Consider the following 18,829-nt stretch of genomic DNA (forward strand, 5'->3'; position numbering starts at 1 on the left):
TGTCTGGCCTGCTGCCTCTTATAACAGTTGTCTTTCTTTCTACTACCTCAGCTCTTAGTGTTCCTGGTCTACCCTGTGTTCCTTACTTAAATGTCCGTCATCCATCGTTCATCATCTCCCTCACAGCCGCTGTCTCTTGCACTGTCATTTGTTGTCTGTGTGTGTTTTGGTGTTTGGGGACTGGTGACAGTGTGTCCCCACTTCTGGTTGTCAGCGGTGGGATCCCGGGATTTGTTCCTCCCCCTCCTCCTCCTCCACGTGGTCTGTGTTTGCGTGTGTCTCTGTCTCTGGTGTCGCGCCAGTGGTTTTACCCTATGGTAGGTTACGTCATGCTGTTCTACCACAGGGTAGAACCACGGACGGGATGTTTGGAGGTGTCTGCACAGCCCCGGTACGACCCCCGGGACTGGCTGGCCGGCCGTGGGGGCAAAGGTCAGGGGCTTGTTGGTGGCCGGGGCTTCATTCTCTACATGCATTTCATGTTCCACATTATACTGCTTGTCTTCATGGTGTTTTGTGTATATGTATATCTGTATGCCCATGTGCTTAGTGTGTACATGTAATGATTTTAAACAACAATTCAGTGATTGGACCATTCCCCAGTGTGGCAGCTTCTCTTTTATTTTTTTGCTGACAGAAAATTGACATTTGAAAGCCATTTCTGAGTTTGGTTATGGAGTTGCTATATGAACATTGTTTGGGGTTCATTAGCATACACTGCACTACATTTACACCACTTAGTATGATGCTAAATGGAAATGTCATGACCAGAAGAAAATCAAGACGTGTTCTTCAGGAGCACACGTTTTTGTTGACTGCCGAACTGTGAAGAACCCCCATATGTAGAATAATTTATGAATTTGACATTTTTGTTTTGCTTGTTTTAGTTGCAGGTGTGTGCATAAACCAGACCCCATTTTGACAAAGTATTTTGAAATTTTACCATCTATTTTAACAACCATGCAACTTTTTTGTGCTGTCAAAGTCACTGATTGTGTCATGTTTGCTGCTGGTGTCAAATGTTGTGTGGTTTTGTAGGAGATGTTTTGTAAAATTCTGCACGACTCAATACAAGGAACAGGTATGGCAAAAACTTACAATTTGTAGCCCTCACGCATAGGCAGAAGGGTTAAAGGGTTGTAGTTAGCCTGTACACACCCTGCTTTCCCATGAGGGAAAACAATGTTCTGTCTCTAGATATAGATGTGTAATGCCCTTTCTCTCCCCAATACAGAGAGTGGTTCTTCCTGCTGTCCCATGAGGTGTTGAACCCCATGTACTGTCTGTTTGAGTACGCTGGGAAGAACAACTACTGTCTGCAGATCAACCCCGCCTCCTCTATCAACCCTGACCACCTCACATACTTCCGCTTCATAGGGCGATTCATCGCCATGGTGAGCAATGCTTCATTGGCAAATTTTGCCCAGATCTGCAACAACAACAGAAGTCAACTATAACAATAGTTATGGTTAGAATTGAGGAACATATGGTGAGGATGTGTAGCACAAAATGTTTTTTTAGGAACAGGAGCGGTGATGACAGTGTATGAGTGTCTGTGGGGGTGTGTTCTTCATCTGTCAGTCGTTTCTAAAGCTGTGTGTCCCTAAACCAAGTGAATAAGTCTGTTATACTAAGAACCCTCCCCTCCCCCACCGCACATCTTGCCAAACCCAACTCTCTCTGGGACACTATCCAGAAGCTACAGGCCCCAAAACCAACAGCTCCCCCCTCTCAATCCCCTCCTCTCCTCCAGAGCATGACCTCACTGCCACACACAGCCCACACCCGCCAATAATGACCTATATTTAGTCTGCTAGCACACTTCACACAACACCCCTTATAAAGATGCTTGTCTCATCTAGCCCATGTCTTCTCTCCCTCTTTTCTGGGCTCCTTTTCTCCTCTTTTTCACTGCCCTCCATCTCTTCCTGCTCCCCACTTCCCCTCTCTCCCACTTTTCCGTCTCTCCCTCCCTGCCTCATGTCCTGTTGCTCAGAGCAGATGATGACGCTAGTACTGACGATGCAGACTGAACAGACTGAGTCACACAGTGGAGGGTGTCTATGTTGTTTTTGGACAGATATACACTGGGGCTCTGTGCTATTACATTATACAGTCTGGGTCTTAGCCACCGCTTCAGTACTAACTGAATCAATCAGTATTTTCCACACAGACAGACTTGTGACTGACTCTTTAAGTGTTGTGTGTGTGTTAACACTTAACTGTGGTTCGGCTAATAGGCTATATCAAATCAAATTTTATTTGTCACGTGCCAAATACAACCGGTGTAGACCGTGTCATGAGATGCTTACTTACAAGCCCTTAACCAGCAATGCAGTTTTAAGAAAAATAAGAGTTAAAAAAATATTTAATAAATAAACTAAAGTAAAAATAAGTAACGCACTAAAATTCCAATAACAAGGTTATATACAGAGGGTACCGGTACTGAGTCAAATGTGCTGGGGTACAGGTTAGTCAAAGTAATTGAGGTAATATGTACATGTAGGTAGGGGTAAAGTGACAATGCATAAATAATAAACAGAGTAGCAGCAGCAACAACAAAAAATATTCCAGGTAGCCATTTTATTAACTGTTCAGCAGTCTTATGGCTTGGGGGTAGAAGCTGTTCAGGAGCCTTTTGGACCTAGACTTGGCACTCCGGTACCGCTTGCCCTGTGGTAGCAGAGAAAACGGTCTATGACTAGGGTGGCTGGAGTCTTTGGCCATTTTTAGGGCCTTCCTTTGATACCGCCTGGTACAGAGGTTCTGGATGGCAGGAAGCATATACGTATACGGCTATACTGGGCCGTATACACTACCCTCTGTAGCACTTTGCGGTCTGATGCCGAGCAGTTACCAATACCAGGTGGTGGTGATGCAACCAGTCAGGATGCTCTCGATGATACAGCTGTAGAACCTTTTGAGGATCTGAGGACCCATGCCAAATATTTTCAGTCTCCTGAAGGGGAATAGGCGTCCTGGTGTGTTTGGACCATGATAGTTTGTTGGTGATGTGGACACCAAGGAACTTGAAGCTCTCGAGCTGCTCCACTACAGCCCCGTCGATGTGAATGGTGGAGTGCTCGCCCCTCCTTTTACTGTAGTCCACGATCATCTTCTTTGTCTTGATCACGTTGAGGGAGACGTTGTTGTTCTGGCACCACACTGCCAGGTCTTTGACCTCCTCCCTATAGGCTGTCTCATCGTCAGCGATCAGGCCTACCACCGTTGTGTTGTCGGCAAACTTAATGATGGTGCCCTGCTTGGTCGTGCGTGAACAGGGAGTACAGGAGGGGACTAAGCACGCGCCCTTGAGGGGCCCCTGTGTTGAGGGTCAGCGTGGCAGATCTGTTGCTGCCTACCCTTACCACCTGGTGGCTGCCTGTCAGTAAGTCCAGGATCCAGTCGCAGCGGGAGGTGTTCAGTCTCAGCTTCCTTAGCTTAGTGATGAGCTTTGAGGGCATTATGGTGTTTAACTCTGAGCTGTAGTCAATGAACAGCATTCTCACGTAGGTGTTCCTTTTGTCCAGGTGGGTAAGGGCAGTGTGGAGTGCAATAGAGGTTGCGTCATCTGTGGATCTGTTGGGGCAGTATGCATTATTGGAGTGGGTCTATGGGATGATGGTGTTGACGTGAGCCATATGTGTCTGTATCTATGTGTATTGGCCCATAGGAGGGATGATGCTTATGGTATATTTTAGTTTTGGTATGGTACTTATTGCAACCTCTCCTCCCCTCTCCCTTTTAGGCCCTGTACCATGGCAAGTTCATCGATACTGGCTTCACTCTGCCATTCTACAAGCGTATGCTCAACAAGAAACCCACTCTGAAAGACTTGGAGTCTATTGACCCTGAGTTCTACAACTCTATCATGTGGGTCAAGTAAGTACACCGCTCCTTCATTATGTGTGTGTGGTGTTTGAATATGGTCGCCCCTTGTGGCAAACAGTGTATGTGAAGAGCCAGATGGAAGTGTTTGACATTATGTAGCTTAAAGCTTTAATATGTGTATGATGCGTCTGTGTGTTATGTCTACAGAGATAACTGTCTGGAGGAGTGTGGAGTGGAGCTGTACTTTGCTCAGGATATGGAGATTCTAGGGAAGGTGTCCACCCACCAGCTGAAGGATGATGGAGAGAATGAGCTGGTCACCTCGGAGAACAAGGAGGAGTACATCAGGTCAGCCATCTCCGTCACTACTTTGACTCCCGTCTGTATGCCTGTCAATCACTGTGATATCAGACATTGATACTCCACAGACTAGCATTAATGTTGTTTCATGTTGACACTCAACTTGTTTCAATAAATATCCTCTCTTGTTGCTTAGAAAATGCTATATCTCATCCCTGTTTCCTCAGTCTGCTGACGGACTGGCGGTTCATGCGTGGTGTGGAGGAGCAGACCAAGGCCTTCTTGGATGGCTTCAATGAGGTCGTGCCTCTGGAGTGGCTACGCTACTTTGATGAGAAAGAGCTGGAGGTATGTAAAGAGTCTGCAAGAACATGCTGGGTTAGCTAGGGCGGTGTTATAGGTTATGAAGCTTTTGCAAAGACTTATAAGTTGGTAGAGGGGACTATTTGTTGCGGATTCCCTCCCTTTGACTGTGGATTAATGGTATGGTCTCATTCCTTCCTCCAGCTGATGCTATGTGGAATGCAGGAGATAGACCTCAGTGACTGGCAGAAGAACACCATCTATCGGCACTATACCAAGAACAGCAAGCAGATACACTGGTTCTGGCAGGTATGGTGGCCTCTCTTCACAGCATCTTGTGTGTATATGAGACTGTCTATATCTCACTATGTGCATCCTTGACATGTCTTACCTGTGTGTTATACAGGTGGTAAAGGATATGGACAATGAGAAGCGGATCCGCCTGCTCCAGTTTGTCACAGGAACATGCCGTCTGCCAGTCGGAGGGTTTGCTGAACTCATAGGTGGGTTGTTCCACCAATTCGGTGCCTTTTCAGATGTATAACTTGGTGGGGAAAAAACTGTTTGATTTCACCTAATTTAAACATTCTGTCATACAGAGCACATGTTCAACTTAATAAAAAAAACATTCTCAAGAGGTTAAAGAAAATAATTACTCTACTAAGTGTATATTAAGTGCCAAATAAAGTAAAAGTGTTGACAATTTTGTCTTAAATCAGCCATGAATCCCCTTGTGACAGGGGGAATGGTAGGTTGTGTGCAACAGGAAGTGGCAATTGGATGCAAAAACATTTCGAGCCTGTCTATCTATGGGTAACAGGGTTGATGTGTTATGCTCGACCTGCTCAGTCTTCCACCACAAAACACCAGAAAATGGTCAAAAAGAGAATCAGTTGATCAATGTTTCTTTTGAAAAAATTATTGAAATATTTTTCATCATATTAATACGAGAGTTCAGATGAAGTAACAGGGTTGACCTTAAAATGAGGGACATGTTATTTTTGTCATTGAATGAATCACTAATCACATTAAATTAATAACAATCTTCAGAAATGACTTTGTCAAAGCAACAAAATAACTAAAGCTTTACAATGATGGTGAAAACTTGGAGACATTTTGGGGTTAAGTGGGTTAAAATCTTCCTGGAACCATGGGTTGCACGGAGGGACATGTCAAAATGCTGAATTTTGGCACTTTAGCTAATCTTTATTCAAATAAAAAATGTATTTATTGAATTCTCCATTGCCTGCCATTGTGCCCTTGAGCAAGGCACATAACCGCCCACAACAACTGCTCCACGGGCACTCAGTGTGGCAGCTCCAATCTCCCTAACCTGTATAAATATGTGTGTCTTTCAGATGGGTTGAAATAAAGCTGAAGTCAAATTTTGGTTTGGATGTTGTGTACAATTGGCAAATAAATGTATCTTAATACAATAACCACCTTTACTGTCAAATGTGTTTTGACAGAAATGTAATTCCCTGCCAAAGAATCTAACATGGTCTCTCTTCCCCTTAGGGAGTAATGGACCACAAAAATTCTGTATAGATAAGGTGGGGAAGGAGACATGGCTTCCAAGAAGTCACACCTGGTGAGACTGACATTTTCCTAAATTCCTCTGCGCCAAAGTTGATTTATCGTTCCCATGACCATGTCCATTACTTTTGTCTCTATGAATGTATCCCTGCTAACCATAAATGTATCCCTCACTGTCAATTTTCTTTTCATCTCGAACACTCACACAGCTTCAATCGTCTGGACCTGCCACCCTACAGGAGCCTGGAGCAACTGAAAGAGAAACTTATGTTTGCCATCGAGGAGACAGAAGGATTCGGGCAGGAATAAGGGAAAAATATAAAATAATCACATTATGAGTCAGGGAAGGTGGATAGAGAAGGAAGAGTTATTCATTCAAATAGTTTTTTTTGTCAATCATAGGGATATGAACTCTCCAATCATCTAGACCCCACGTCCAGATCATGTGTGGTTGGGAGACCATAGAGAACCATAGGACTGTGGGTGCCCACCTGTATCTATCATACTAGGCTGTGGAGGATGCTGGGGGGTACAAGGGAAACAGTAGGGAAAAGGTGTGTGTGCCGAGGGGATGGTCCAGACAGGTTAGTGTTATATTATATAACCATAAACCCCCTCTCCTGCCCGAAGACTCCACCCACTAGATCTAGAGACACACCAAAAACATAAAGGATAATGTCTTCAAATAATTATATCAACTGCAAATCGCAACGACAGCACAGCTACAGCAACTATATATCTATCGAAGATAAATGAACATTTTAAAAAGAAGTGTATGTGAATGGAAGAGAGAAAGAGGTTATAATTAGTGACCTCTTAAGAGGATTGATTGGTGAAATGTGATTTTATTTATTTTTTGTTCATTGTGAAATTCAGCATTACCTGTACATAGCTCAAATAAATGATTCAAATCTTAGTGGGTTGATTGTGATGGTAAGAAATCACATTTTTTTCAGAGCCTTGGTTAATTGTTTTTGACCTGAATCTGATTTTGGTTAGAATGTCATTCTACTGCTAGAACACTAATTGGGTTATCCAGCCAGCCATGTCAGTCTGCTAACAGTATTACTGTGGAACAGCTGTGCCCATGCCTTCCCATTTCAAACAGAAACTTCAACTGCTGATACTGACAGGAAACAATGACAATGTAAGCAAGTGATATACATGATGACGCAATCGCCATTGCAGTGCACACTGCCCTATCCCATCTTGACAAGAGGAATACCTATGTAAGAATGCTGTTCATCGACTAAAGCTCAGCCGTCAACACCATAGTGCCCTCCAAACCTCATCACTAAGCTTGGGGCCCTGGGCAGTGGTGTGTATTCATGGATGCCAAAGGAAGCCAGGCTTCACCCAAAAAATGATAAAGAATTTTTTTAAATATTTTGTCGCTCTGTGTTTCATACATTTCCTTCAATTCGCAAGAGGCGCATGGTATCTCACCGGAGAAAGCATCCAAGCAAACTAAACAGCGCCCCTCAGTGTCTGTATGTAGCCCATCTGTGCTGTCTGGTCAAAAAGAGTATGACATTGTTGCCACCCGTAGCATTGAATGCAAGGAAAGCCAGTGAGCATTTGGCCTCTCTTGATAATTTTTAAAATAAAATAATAGCCCATCAGCGTTGAGCTAAACCGAGTGAGCTCAGTTGTGAAAGGTTCTGGCACATCCAAAAAAATCTTCAAGGGAAGCCAGTTTGCATTTGGCTTCACACCAATCACATCACGTTAGAAGCCAAACGTCATTGACATAACTGGAATTGTTGTGTCATTGTCCTCCGGTGGCTACCTAGTTAGCTAAAATCGTCCCTTTCCTAAATTTGCCATGGATGGAGATAGGGATTTGGACTTGTGGTTTTACTCCATTCTCCATGCTGGCCAATGTTTATGACGACGATTCTGATCCAGCCATAAATTCATACATTGTGCCCCTGGCCTGAGAAGATGGAAGTTCAACAGAGCTAGATGTAGTAACGGCTAATGTTAACTAGCTGGCGCATCGTTGCCCATGAAAGGAAGTTAGGCTAGTGAGCAAGCATTTTAGCAAGGTAGCCTAGGACAACAAAAATGAAAAGTGTGTATGACAGGGTCATAGACCGTTTAGGCAACATGAAAGAGTAGGATGGCATTGGCCTTTCTCTACAAGTAGTGAGTCAACATGTTTTTTCTAATTGCATACACACACACACACACACATCAGTACCATGGACAGCCATAACATATTTAGATTTGGATATTTTTGAATTGTCATTGTATAAGACTAAGCATAGGTGATTAGATTATGTTGAAATTGTGCTACAAAACTGGAGGCAGCGCCTGTTTTCTTTACGACTTACAGTAACAATCCATGGTTCTAAATCAATATTTGTTTAGTAGTCTGAAAATGTTGGAAACTTTAACTTGCTTGACCATGCTGTAGGTCATGTTACTGTTTGTTACATGCAATATGTTTTGTGGACTTCCCCGGACAGATGTTGCTCTCCGGTTTTGTAATGAAACAAAGGTGTGGTTGAATTTATTCTGAAACTGTGTCTTATTGTCTTGGCCTTAGGCCTATATATCATGGTGTTTTTTCTGGCTTGGCTTCCCTAGTGATTTTAACCATGCACCGCTATTGGCCCTGTGTCAGAATCCCGCCTTGTGCAACTGGGTCCCGGACTTCCTGACGGGCCGACCTCAGGTGGTGAAGGTAGGCAACAACACCTCCGCTATGCTGATCCACGGGGGTCCCACAAGGGTGTGTGGTCAGCCCCCTGCTGTATTCCCTGTTCACCCATGACTGCGTGGCCACGCATGCCTCTAACTCAATCATCAAGTTTGCAGACGACAACAGTGGTAGGCCTGATTACCAACAACAATGAGACAGCCTACAGGGAGGAGATGAGGGCCCTGGTGGAGTGATGCCAGGAAAATAACATCAATGTCAACAAAATGAAGGAGCTGATCGTGGGCTTCAGGAGACAGCAGAGAGCATAGCTAGGTCAGATAGGTAGGTTTGCCAGCCAATGACTTAAATACATACATTCAAAATGCCACATATAGCCTATATATCAGTACATACACAATATCTAGGTCTAATATATAGTACAGTGCAAATTACAATACAATATATCTTCACAGTCCCATTTGTGCAGTAAGATGATCTTTTATCTTGTATTTCTTTACTGGTTTTACCGCTAGCTTGAGTTACCTGGGGTGGCAGAGAGTTACATGTAGTCATTTCTTTATTTAATACTGTGAGTTTCCTAGCCTTTGTTCTGGACCTGGGGACTGTGAAGTGACCTCTGGTTGCATGTCTTGTGTTGTACCGATGAATGTCCGAACTGTGTGCCAACTGCTTGAACAGACAGTTTGGTACCTTCAACACATCAATACCTTGCACCAAGACCAATAGGGATGCAGTCAATCTCTCCTCAACTTTGAGCCAGGAGAAACTGACATGCCTGTTACTGACACTTTCCCTCCGTCTACATCTAAGTGCGATATGTGCTGCTTTGTTCTGGACCAACTGCAATTTACTTATGGCCTTCTTTGTTGCACATGACCACACAGCTGTGCAGTAGTCCAGGTGCGACCTCTAACCATTTTAGCAACCAGTCTATATGTTTTGACCATGACGGCAGTTTAGTCTCCTCAACTTGCTCAATAGCCTCATTATTCAATAATGAATCTAAATGAGGTTTTTCTCAATGGGATTAAGATCTGGGGAGTTTCCTGGCCATGGACCCAAAATATCTATGTTTTGTTCCCCGAGCCAATTAGTTATCACTTTTGCCTTATGGAAAGGTGTGCCATCATGCTGGAAAAGGCATTGTTCGTCACCAAACTGTTCCTGGATGGTTGGGAGAAGTTGATCTCGGAGGATGTGTTGGTACCATTCTTTATTCATGGCTGTGTTCTTAGGCAAAATTGTGAGTGAGCCCACTCCCTTGGCTGAGAAGCAACCCTACACATGAATGGTCTCAATATGCTTTACTGTTGGCATGACACAGGACTGATGGTAGCGCTCACCTTGTCTTCTCCGGACAAGCTTTTTTCAGGATGCCCCAAACAATCGGAAAGGGGATTCATCCGAGAAAATGACTTTACCCCAGTCCTCAGCAGTCCAATCCCTGTACCTTTTGCAGAATATCAGTCTGTCCCTGATGTTTTTCCTGGAGAGAAGTGGCTTCTTTGCTGCCCTTCTTGACACCAGGCCATCCTCCAAAAGTCTTCGCCTCGCAGATGCACTCACACCTGCCTGCTGCCATTCCTGAGCAAGCTCTGTACTTTTGGTGCCTCGATCCCGCAGCTGAATCAACTTTAGGAGACGGTCCTGGCGCTTGCTGGACTTTCTTGGGCGCCCTGAAGCCTTCTTCACAACAATTGAACCGCTCTCCTTGAAGTTCTTGATGATCTGATAAATGGTTGATTTAGGTGCAATCTTACTGGCAGCAATATCCTTGCCTGTGAAGCCCTTGTTGTGCAAAGCAATGATGACGGCACGTGTTTCCTTCCAGGTAACCGTGGTTGACCGAGGAAGAACAATGATTCCAAGCACCACCCTCCTTTTGAAGATTCCAGTCTGTTATTCGAACTCAATCAGCATGACAGAGTGATCTCCAGCCTTGTCCTCGTCAACACTCACACCTGTGTTAACGAGAGAATCACTGACATGATGTCAGCTGGTCCTTTTGTGGCAGGGCTGAAATGCAGTGGAAATGTTTTTGGGGGATTCAGTTCATTTGCATGGCAGAGGGACTTTGCAATGAATTGCAATTCATCTGATCACTCTTCATAACATTCTGGAGTATATGCAAATTGCCATCATATAAACTGAGGCAGCAGACTTTGTGAAAATTAATATTTGTGTCATTCTCAAAACTTTTGGCCACAACTGTATATTGCTGAGTCGTCAGCATACATAGACACATAGGCTTTATTCAAGGTCAGTGGAAGGTCATTTGTAAAAACAGAAAACAATCATGGTCTTAGCCAGCTGCCCTGCGGTAAACCACACTCAACTGAATTTGCATGAGAGAGGCTTTCATTAAAGAAAACCCTCTGTGTTCTATTCAATAGGTAACTCTCAATCCATAATAAGGCAAAGGGTGCAAATCCATAACACCTGAGTTTTTTCAGCAATAGGTTATGATCAATGACATCAAAAGCTGCACTGAAGTCTAACAAAACAGCTCCCACAATCAGCTATCAATTTCTTTCAGCCAATCATCAGTCATTTGTGACAGTGCCGAGCATGTTGAGTACCCTTCCCTATAAGCACGCTGAAAGCCTGTTGTTAATTTGTTTTCTGTATATGATCAAACACAATTTTTTCCAAAAGTTTGTTAAGCACTTGTAACAGGCTGATTGCTCCGCTGTTTGAACCATTAAAGGGTGCTCTGCTATTGTTGGGTAGCTGAATGACCTTTGCTTCCCTCCACGTCTAAGGGCACACACTGTCTTCTAGGCTTAAATTGAAGATGTGGCAAGCTGGACTCACAATGTATTCCGCTACCAACCTCTGCAATTTACCATCCAGGTTGTTGGTACCAGGTGGTTTATCCTTATAGATAGATGGCAACAATTTTTCACCTCTTCCACACCCACCTTGTGGAACTCAAAACTACAATTCTTGTCTTTCATTATTTGGTCCATTATGCATGAATATGAAGGCTCAGCATTTGTTGTTTGCATGCCATAACTACGTTTGCTAATCTTGTCAACAAAGAATTATTAAAGTGGTTGGCAATATCAAAGGGTTTTCTTATGAACATGCCATCTGCCTCAATGAAGAATAGTTAGCCTTTTTGCCTAGAATTTTATCCCAAGTACTCCAGAGCTTTTTACTATCATTCTTTATATAATTTATCTTTGTTCCATAGTATATTATCTTATTTTTGTTTAGTTACGTGATTTCTCAATTTACTGTATGTTTGCCAGTCTGCTGTGTTGTCAGACTTCCAGTATTTGCTATTCTCTTTGCTTCCTCTCTCAGCCATACAGTTTTTCAATTCATCATCTATCCATGGGGATTTGGCAGTTCTAACAGTCAGTTTCTTGATGGGCACATGCTTATCAGTAACTGGAAGAAGCAGTTTCATAAGTGCAACGTCCGGATGTTCCTCATAACACACATCAGACCACCAAATATTTTTCATAGGAATCATTGCAAAACCTCCTGTATGATCGTTTATACACAATTTTAGGTCCAGTCTTTGGAACATCGGTATTTCTAGATATGGCTATTATATTATGATCACTACATCTGCCAGATATCTACTGTAGGTCCGTCCGCCCAGCTAGATAACTAGGTCCGACCGGCCAGATAGCTACAGTTGAAGTCGGAAGTTTACATACACTTATGTTGGAGTCATTAAAACTCGTTTTTCAACCACTCCACAATTGTCTTGTTAACAAACTATAGTTTTGGCAAGTCGATTAGGACATCTACTTTGTGCATGACACAAGTCATTTTTCCAACAATTGTTTACAGACAGATTATTTCACTTATTATTCACTGTATCACAATTCCAGTGGGTCAGAAGTTGACTGTGCCTTTAAACAGCTTGGAAAATTCCAGAAAATGATTAAATGGCTTTAGAAGCTTCTGATAAGCTAATTATCTTCATTTGAGTCAATTGGAGGTGTACCTGTGGATGTATTTCAAGGCCTACCTTCAAACTCAGTGCCTCTTTGCTTGGCATCATGGGAAAATCAAAATAAATCAGCCAAGTCCTCAGAAAAACAATTGTAGACCTCCACAAGTCTGATTCATCCTTGGGAGCAATTTACAAATGCCTGAAGGTACCACGTTCATCTGTACAAACAATAGTACACAAGTATAAACACCATGGGACCACGCAGCCGTCATACCGATCAGGAAGGAAACGCGTTCTGTTTCCTAGAGATGAACGTACTTTGGTGCGAAAAGTGCAAATCAATCCCAGAACAACAGCAAAGGACCTTGTGAAGATGCTGGAGGAAACAGGTACAAAGGTATCTATATCCACAGTAAAACGAGTCCTATATCGACATAACCTGAAAGGCCGCTCAGCAAGGAAGAAGCCACTGCTCCAAAACCGCCATAGTAAAAGCCAGACTACGGTTTGCAACTGCACATGGGGACAAAGATCGTATTTTTTGGAGAAATGTCCTCTGGTCTGATGAAACAAAAATAGAACTGACCATCGTTATGTTTGGAGGAAAAAGGGGGAGGCTTGCAAGCCGAAGAACACCATCCCAACCGTGAAGCACGGGGAGGCAGCATCATGTTGTGGGGGTGCATCATGAGGTAGGAATATTATGTGGATATATTGAAGCAACATCTCAAGATGTCAGTCAGGAAGTTAAAGCTTGGTCGCAAATGGGTCTTCCAAATGGACAATGACCCCAAGCATACTTCCAGAGTTGTGGCAAAATGTCTTAAGGACAACAAAGTCAAGGTATTGGAGTGGCCATCACAAAGCCCTGACCTCAATCCCATAGATAATTTGTGGACAGAACTGAAAAAGTGTGAGTGAGCAAGGAGGCCTACAAACCTGACTCAGTTACACCAGCTCTGTCAGGAGGAATGGGCCAAAATTCACCCAACTTATTGTGGGAACTTGTGGAAGGCTACCCAAAACGTTTGACCCAAGTTAAACAATTTAAAGGCAATGTTACCAAATACTAATTGAGTGTATGTAAACTTCTGACCCACTGGAAATGTGATGAAAGAAATAAAAGCTGAAATAAATCATTCTCTCTACTATTATTCTGACATTTCACATTCTTAAAATGGAGTGGGGATCCTAACTGGGAATTTTTACTCTGATTAAATACCAGGAATTGTGAAAAACTGAGTTTAAATGTATTTGGCAAAGGTTTATGCAAACTTCCGACTTCAACTGTATGTCCGTTTGGCCAGCGGACCAAATAGGTAGCTCTGGCCGGCCAGATTAAACAGCATGATCATTACATAGGTGAATCTTGTGCTTGGGACAATAAAATGCCACTCTAAAATGTGCAATTCTGTCACACAACACAATGCCACAGATGTCTTAAGTTTTGAGGGAGCATGCAATTGGCATGCTTGACTGCAGGAATGTCCACCAGAGCTGTTTCCAGATCCTTTAATTTTAATTTCTCTATCACATGCAGCCTCCAACGTTGTTTTGGAAAATTTCGCAGTATGTCCAACGGGCCTCACAACCGCAGACCACGTGTAACCACGCCAGGCCAGGACCTCCACATCCGGCTTCTTCACCTGCGGGATCATCTGAGACCAGCCACCCGGACAGCTGATGACACTGAGGAGTATTTATGTCTGTAATAAAGCCCTTTTGTGAGGAAAAACTCATTCTGATTGGCTGGGCCTGGCTTCCCAGTTGGTGGGCCTATGCCCTCCCAGGCCCACCCATGGATGCGCCCCTGCCCAGTCATGTGAAATCCATAGACTAGGGCCTAATAATTTTATTTAATTTGACTGATTTCCTTATATGAACTGTAACTCAGTAAAATCTTTGAAATTGTTGACTGTTGCGTTTATATTTTTGTTCAGTATACTATCCCCTATAGTACAAAAGTATACCTATTCTATTGTTCAACTTGTTCTTCTGTGTGAAAAATAAATATTACAAACATACTCTGGGAAAGTTGTGGGATGCAATAGATCTCAAATTAATACAACCACCTTTTAAACGCAATGAGTCTGATGCAACAGATCAGAACGTTTAGCTTAACATGTTGATAAACTATTAGGCTATTTCTTCACAATATAAGTGCAGCACTAATGTTCCAAAATACAATCAATTAGCGAGAAAACACAGTTCTCAAAAGTGAACTGGACATGATTTGGAAAAACACACACCTGTCTATATAAGGTCCCACAGTTGACAGTGCATTTCAGAGTAAAAACCAAGCCATGAGGTCGAAGGAATTGTCCGTAGAGCTCCGAGACACGATAGTGTCGAGGCACAGATCTGGGGAAGGACACCAAAAAAATTCTGCAGCATTGAAGGTCCCCATGAACACAGTGGCCTTAAATGAAAGAAGTTTGGAACCACCAAGACTTCTTCCTAGAGAAGAAGGTCCTTGGTCAGGGAGGTGACCAAGAACCCGATGGTCACTCTGACAGAGCTCCAGAGTTCCTCTGTGGAGATGGGAGAACCTTCCAGAAAGACTTGCATCACCATTCTTGCATCACTCCACCAATCAGGCATTTATGGTAGAGTGGCCAGACGGAAGCCACTCCTCAGTAAAAGGCACATGACATTCCGCTTGGAGTTTGCCAAAATGCACCTAAAGGACTCTCAGACCATGAAAAAAATATTCTCTGTTCTGATGAAACCAAGACTGAACTCTTTGGCCTGAATGCCAAGCATCACATCTGGAGGAAACCTGGCACCATCCCTATGGCGAAGAATGGTGGTGGTAGCATCATGCTGTGGGATGTTTTCAGCTGCAGGGACTGGGAGACTAGTCAAGATCGGGGGAAAGATGAACAGAGCAAAGTACAGAGATCCTTGATGAAAACCTGCTCCAGAGCGCTCAGGGCCTCAGACTGGGGCGAAGGTTCACCTTCCAACAGGACAACGACCCTAAGCACACAGCCAAGACAATGCAGGAGTGGCTTCAGGACAAGTCTCTGAATGTCCTTGAGTGGCCTAGCCAGAGCCTAGACTTGAACCTGATCTAACATCTCTGGAGAGACCTGAAAATAGCTGTGCAGCGATGTTCCCCATCCAACCTGACAGAGCTTGAGAGGATCTGCAGAAAAGACTGGGAGAAACTCCCCAAATACAGGTCTGCCGAGCTTGAAGCATCATACCCAAGAAGACTCAAGGCTGTAATCGCTGCCAAAGGTGCTTCAACAAAGTACTGAGTAAAGGGTCTGAATACTTACGTAAATGTGATATTATTTAAAAATAATAATAATTGTAAACATTTCTAAAAGCCTGTTTTTGCTTTGTCGTTATGGGGTATTGTGTGTGATGAGGGAAAAAAACTATTTTATTAATTTTTAAATTAGGCTGTAACGTAACAAAATGATGAAAAAGTCAAGGGGTATGAATACTTTCCGAATTAACTGTATATCATGTAATATGCAGTCCACAAGAAACCGCAACAGATAACTGTTGGAATGGAAGACAATTGGAAGATAATTTAAGATACTAATTGCATAAACAAGGTAACGGGAGTATAGTACAGTAATAAACTAACCTCATTAAAACAACACTACTATATGTTATGATTATGCTACCATAATCGTTCCATTAACTCAGGTGATCTGAAATTCACCAATGTGAAAAATGACACTTTTGGAGCCTATAGTGGTTGTTGAGAAATGTTATTTCTGGCCAAGTCAGGATAGAAACTGAGGACCTTCAGGTCCACTCTTCCCCTTCCTCGAACATAGTAAAAACATAATTTTCATTGTTTTTCAGCTTATCATAATGAATAATAAACACATATTATGAAGAAGCCTCAATAGCATTTTTTAAAATGTTTTCCTAATTTCTTCCTCCTTTTTCTTCTACCCCCTTTCTTCCCCTTCTTTCTCCCACTTAACATACTATTGTTCCCCAGCTTCACCAGAAGCAACGCCAGGATAGCCAGGATTTGCTGTACATTGTGTCACAGTAAAATGGTGGTCCATTCTACTCAGGAGCAAATCCAAAAGATGCAATGCATCCACAGAATTTACACACCCAGCAGCGTCGCTGATACATTTTCAGCCGTTAAAGAGTGACCAATCAGATTAAATGCAGTACGTTTTTCATGTTGGACATACATATTGCACCATACATAATTGCCTGTATGCTGTGTCACAGTAAAAGGGCGGATCCATTCTACTCGAGCACTTTTAGTTTCCAAATCCACAGTTTACACCCCAAGGAGTGTCACTGCTCATTTTGAGGCCCTTAAAAAGAGTGGCCAATCAGCTTAAATGCAGTACGTTTTTCATATTGAAAATGAGTAGTGACACTCCTCGGGGTGTAAACTCTGTGGATTTGAAAACAAGAAGTGCTCCTGAGTAGAATAGCCCCATTTTACGGCGCCACAAAGTACAGGCAATTATGTACAACACAATATGTAGAGTGACTTATTCCACATTTTGTTGTGTTACAGCCTGAATTTAAAATGGATTAAACATTTATTTTTTTCACCCATCTACACACAATACTCCATAATGACAAAGTGAAAATGTTTTTTGAAATGTTTGATCATTTATTGAAAATGAAATACAGAAATATCTCATTTACATAAGTATTCACACCTGAGTCAATACTTTGTAGAAGCACCTTTGGCGGAAATTACAGCTTTGAGTCGTCTGTATCAGCTTTGCACATCTGGATTTAGGGATTTTCTCCCTTTTCTTCCATGCAGATTTTATCAAGCTATGTGAAATTAGATGGGAGCGCAGTGATCAGCAATCTTCAAGTCTTTCCATAGATTTTTTTAATGGGATTTGGCTGGGCCACTCAAGGAATTTCACATTCTTGTTCTGAAGCCATTCTAGCGTTGCTTTGGCTGTATGCTTTGGGTTATTGTCCTGTTAGAATGTAAATCTTTGCCCCAGTCAGGTCGTTTGCACTGAAACTCTAGGCGTGCTATCATGTGCCTTTTTCTCAGGAGTGGCTTCAGTCTGACCACACTCCCATAAAGCCCAGATTAGTGAAGTGCTATCACGACTTCCACCGAAGTCGGCTCCTCTCCTTGTTCGGGCGGCGTTCGGCGATTGACGTCACCGGCTTTCTTGCCATCGCCGCTCCATTTCTCATATATCCATTTGTTTTGTCTTGTTACATTACACACCTGGTTTTCATTCCATAATTACTTCATGTATTTAGTCCTCTGTTCCACACCATGTCTTTGTGTGTAATTGTTTAATGTTATGTGGATTTTGTCAGGCGCTATACTTTTGCTATGTTCCGTGTTTTTGTCACGTTATTGTTCTTATGTGCTGTCATTTTTGGACCGGAATTAAAGTGCGCCTGTTTATTACACTCTGCTTTCCTGCACCTGACTTCGCCTCCCGTACACACCCCTGACAAGTGTTGTAGAGACTGGTGTCCTTCTGGCAGGTTCTACAATCTCAGCCAAGGAACTCTGTAGTTCTGTCAGAGTGGTCAGTGGGTTCCTGGAGAACACTGTGCTCTTGGAAACGTTCAACACTCTATAAATAGTTTTATACCTTTCCGCAGATATAAGCCTCCTCACAATTCTATCTAAGAGATCTACATACAGTTATTTTGACTTCATGGTATAGTTCCTGCTCAGACATGCACTGTCAACTGTGAGACCTTATATAGATAGGTGTTTCTTTCTAAATCAAGTTGTAGTGACATCTCAAGGATGACCAAAGAGAATTGGATGCACCTGAGGTCAATTTGGAGTGTCATCATAGCAAACGGATGTGAATACTTATATAAATGAGATATTTCTGTAACACAACACAAATTTTAAATAAGTCAAGGGGTATGAATAATAAGAAAAAACAATTGGCCACTCTTTAAGGCCACAAAATGAGCAGAGTCTCTCCTTGGGGTGTAAACTCTGGATTTGGAATCTAGAAGTGCTCCTGAGTAGAATGGACCCCATTTTTACTGCAATACAATGTACAGGAAATTGTGTAGAGTCCAATAAATTATAGAAGTACATACACAAAAAACATTGTTGACCATTTATGCTTGAAAAAATAAACAAATGAATCACATACCTTGTAGAAATACTTAAAATTATTATTTGTATGATAACTACAGGTCTATCGATAACGGTACACATTTTCGCCCTAATTATTCATTTACAAAGTATACAGGATGGGACTCTTATTCTGAAGGATTCCAAATATCCGTGACCTGGAAGTGCTTAGCTATTCTTGCCTGTTTCACACGGA

At 42.6% G+C, this 18,829-nt stretch overlaps 1 protein-coding gene across 1 annotated transcript in view; it reads left to right on the forward strand.

Annotated features, from left to right (window-relative positions):
* LOC120066199 (NEDD4-like E3 ubiquitin-protein ligase WWP2) overlaps window positions 1-6,886 on the forward strand; it is a 41,370-nt gene extending 34,484 nt beyond the window's left edge. The window contains exons 17-24 of the mRNA XM_039017395.1: window positions 1,235-1,394; window positions 3,749-3,882; window positions 4,039-4,179; window positions 4,359-4,479; window positions 4,639-4,743; window positions 4,841-4,937; window positions 5,953-6,025; window positions 6,180-6,886. Of these exons, the coding sequence (XP_038873323.1) occupies window positions 1,235-1,394; window positions 3,749-3,882; window positions 4,039-4,179; window positions 4,359-4,479; window positions 4,639-4,743; window positions 4,841-4,937; window positions 5,953-6,025; window positions 6,180-6,279 (931 nt within the window). The 3' untranslated portion in view covers window positions 6,280-6,886. The remainder of the gene's footprint in view (window positions 1-1,234; window positions 1,395-3,748; window positions 3,883-4,038; window positions 4,180-4,358; window positions 4,480-4,638; window positions 4,744-4,840; window positions 4,938-5,952; window positions 6,026-6,179) is intronic.
* Window positions 6,887-18,829: the final 11,943 nt, after the last annotated feature.

Source organism: Salvelinus namaycush, chromosome 21, assembly GCF_016432855.1.
Source record: "Salvelinus namaycush isolate Seneca chromosome 21, SaNama_1.0, whole genome shotgun sequence".
In the NCBI taxonomy this organism is placed as follows: Eukaryota; Metazoa; Chordata; class Actinopteri; order Salmoniformes; family Salmonidae; genus Salvelinus; species Salvelinus namaycush.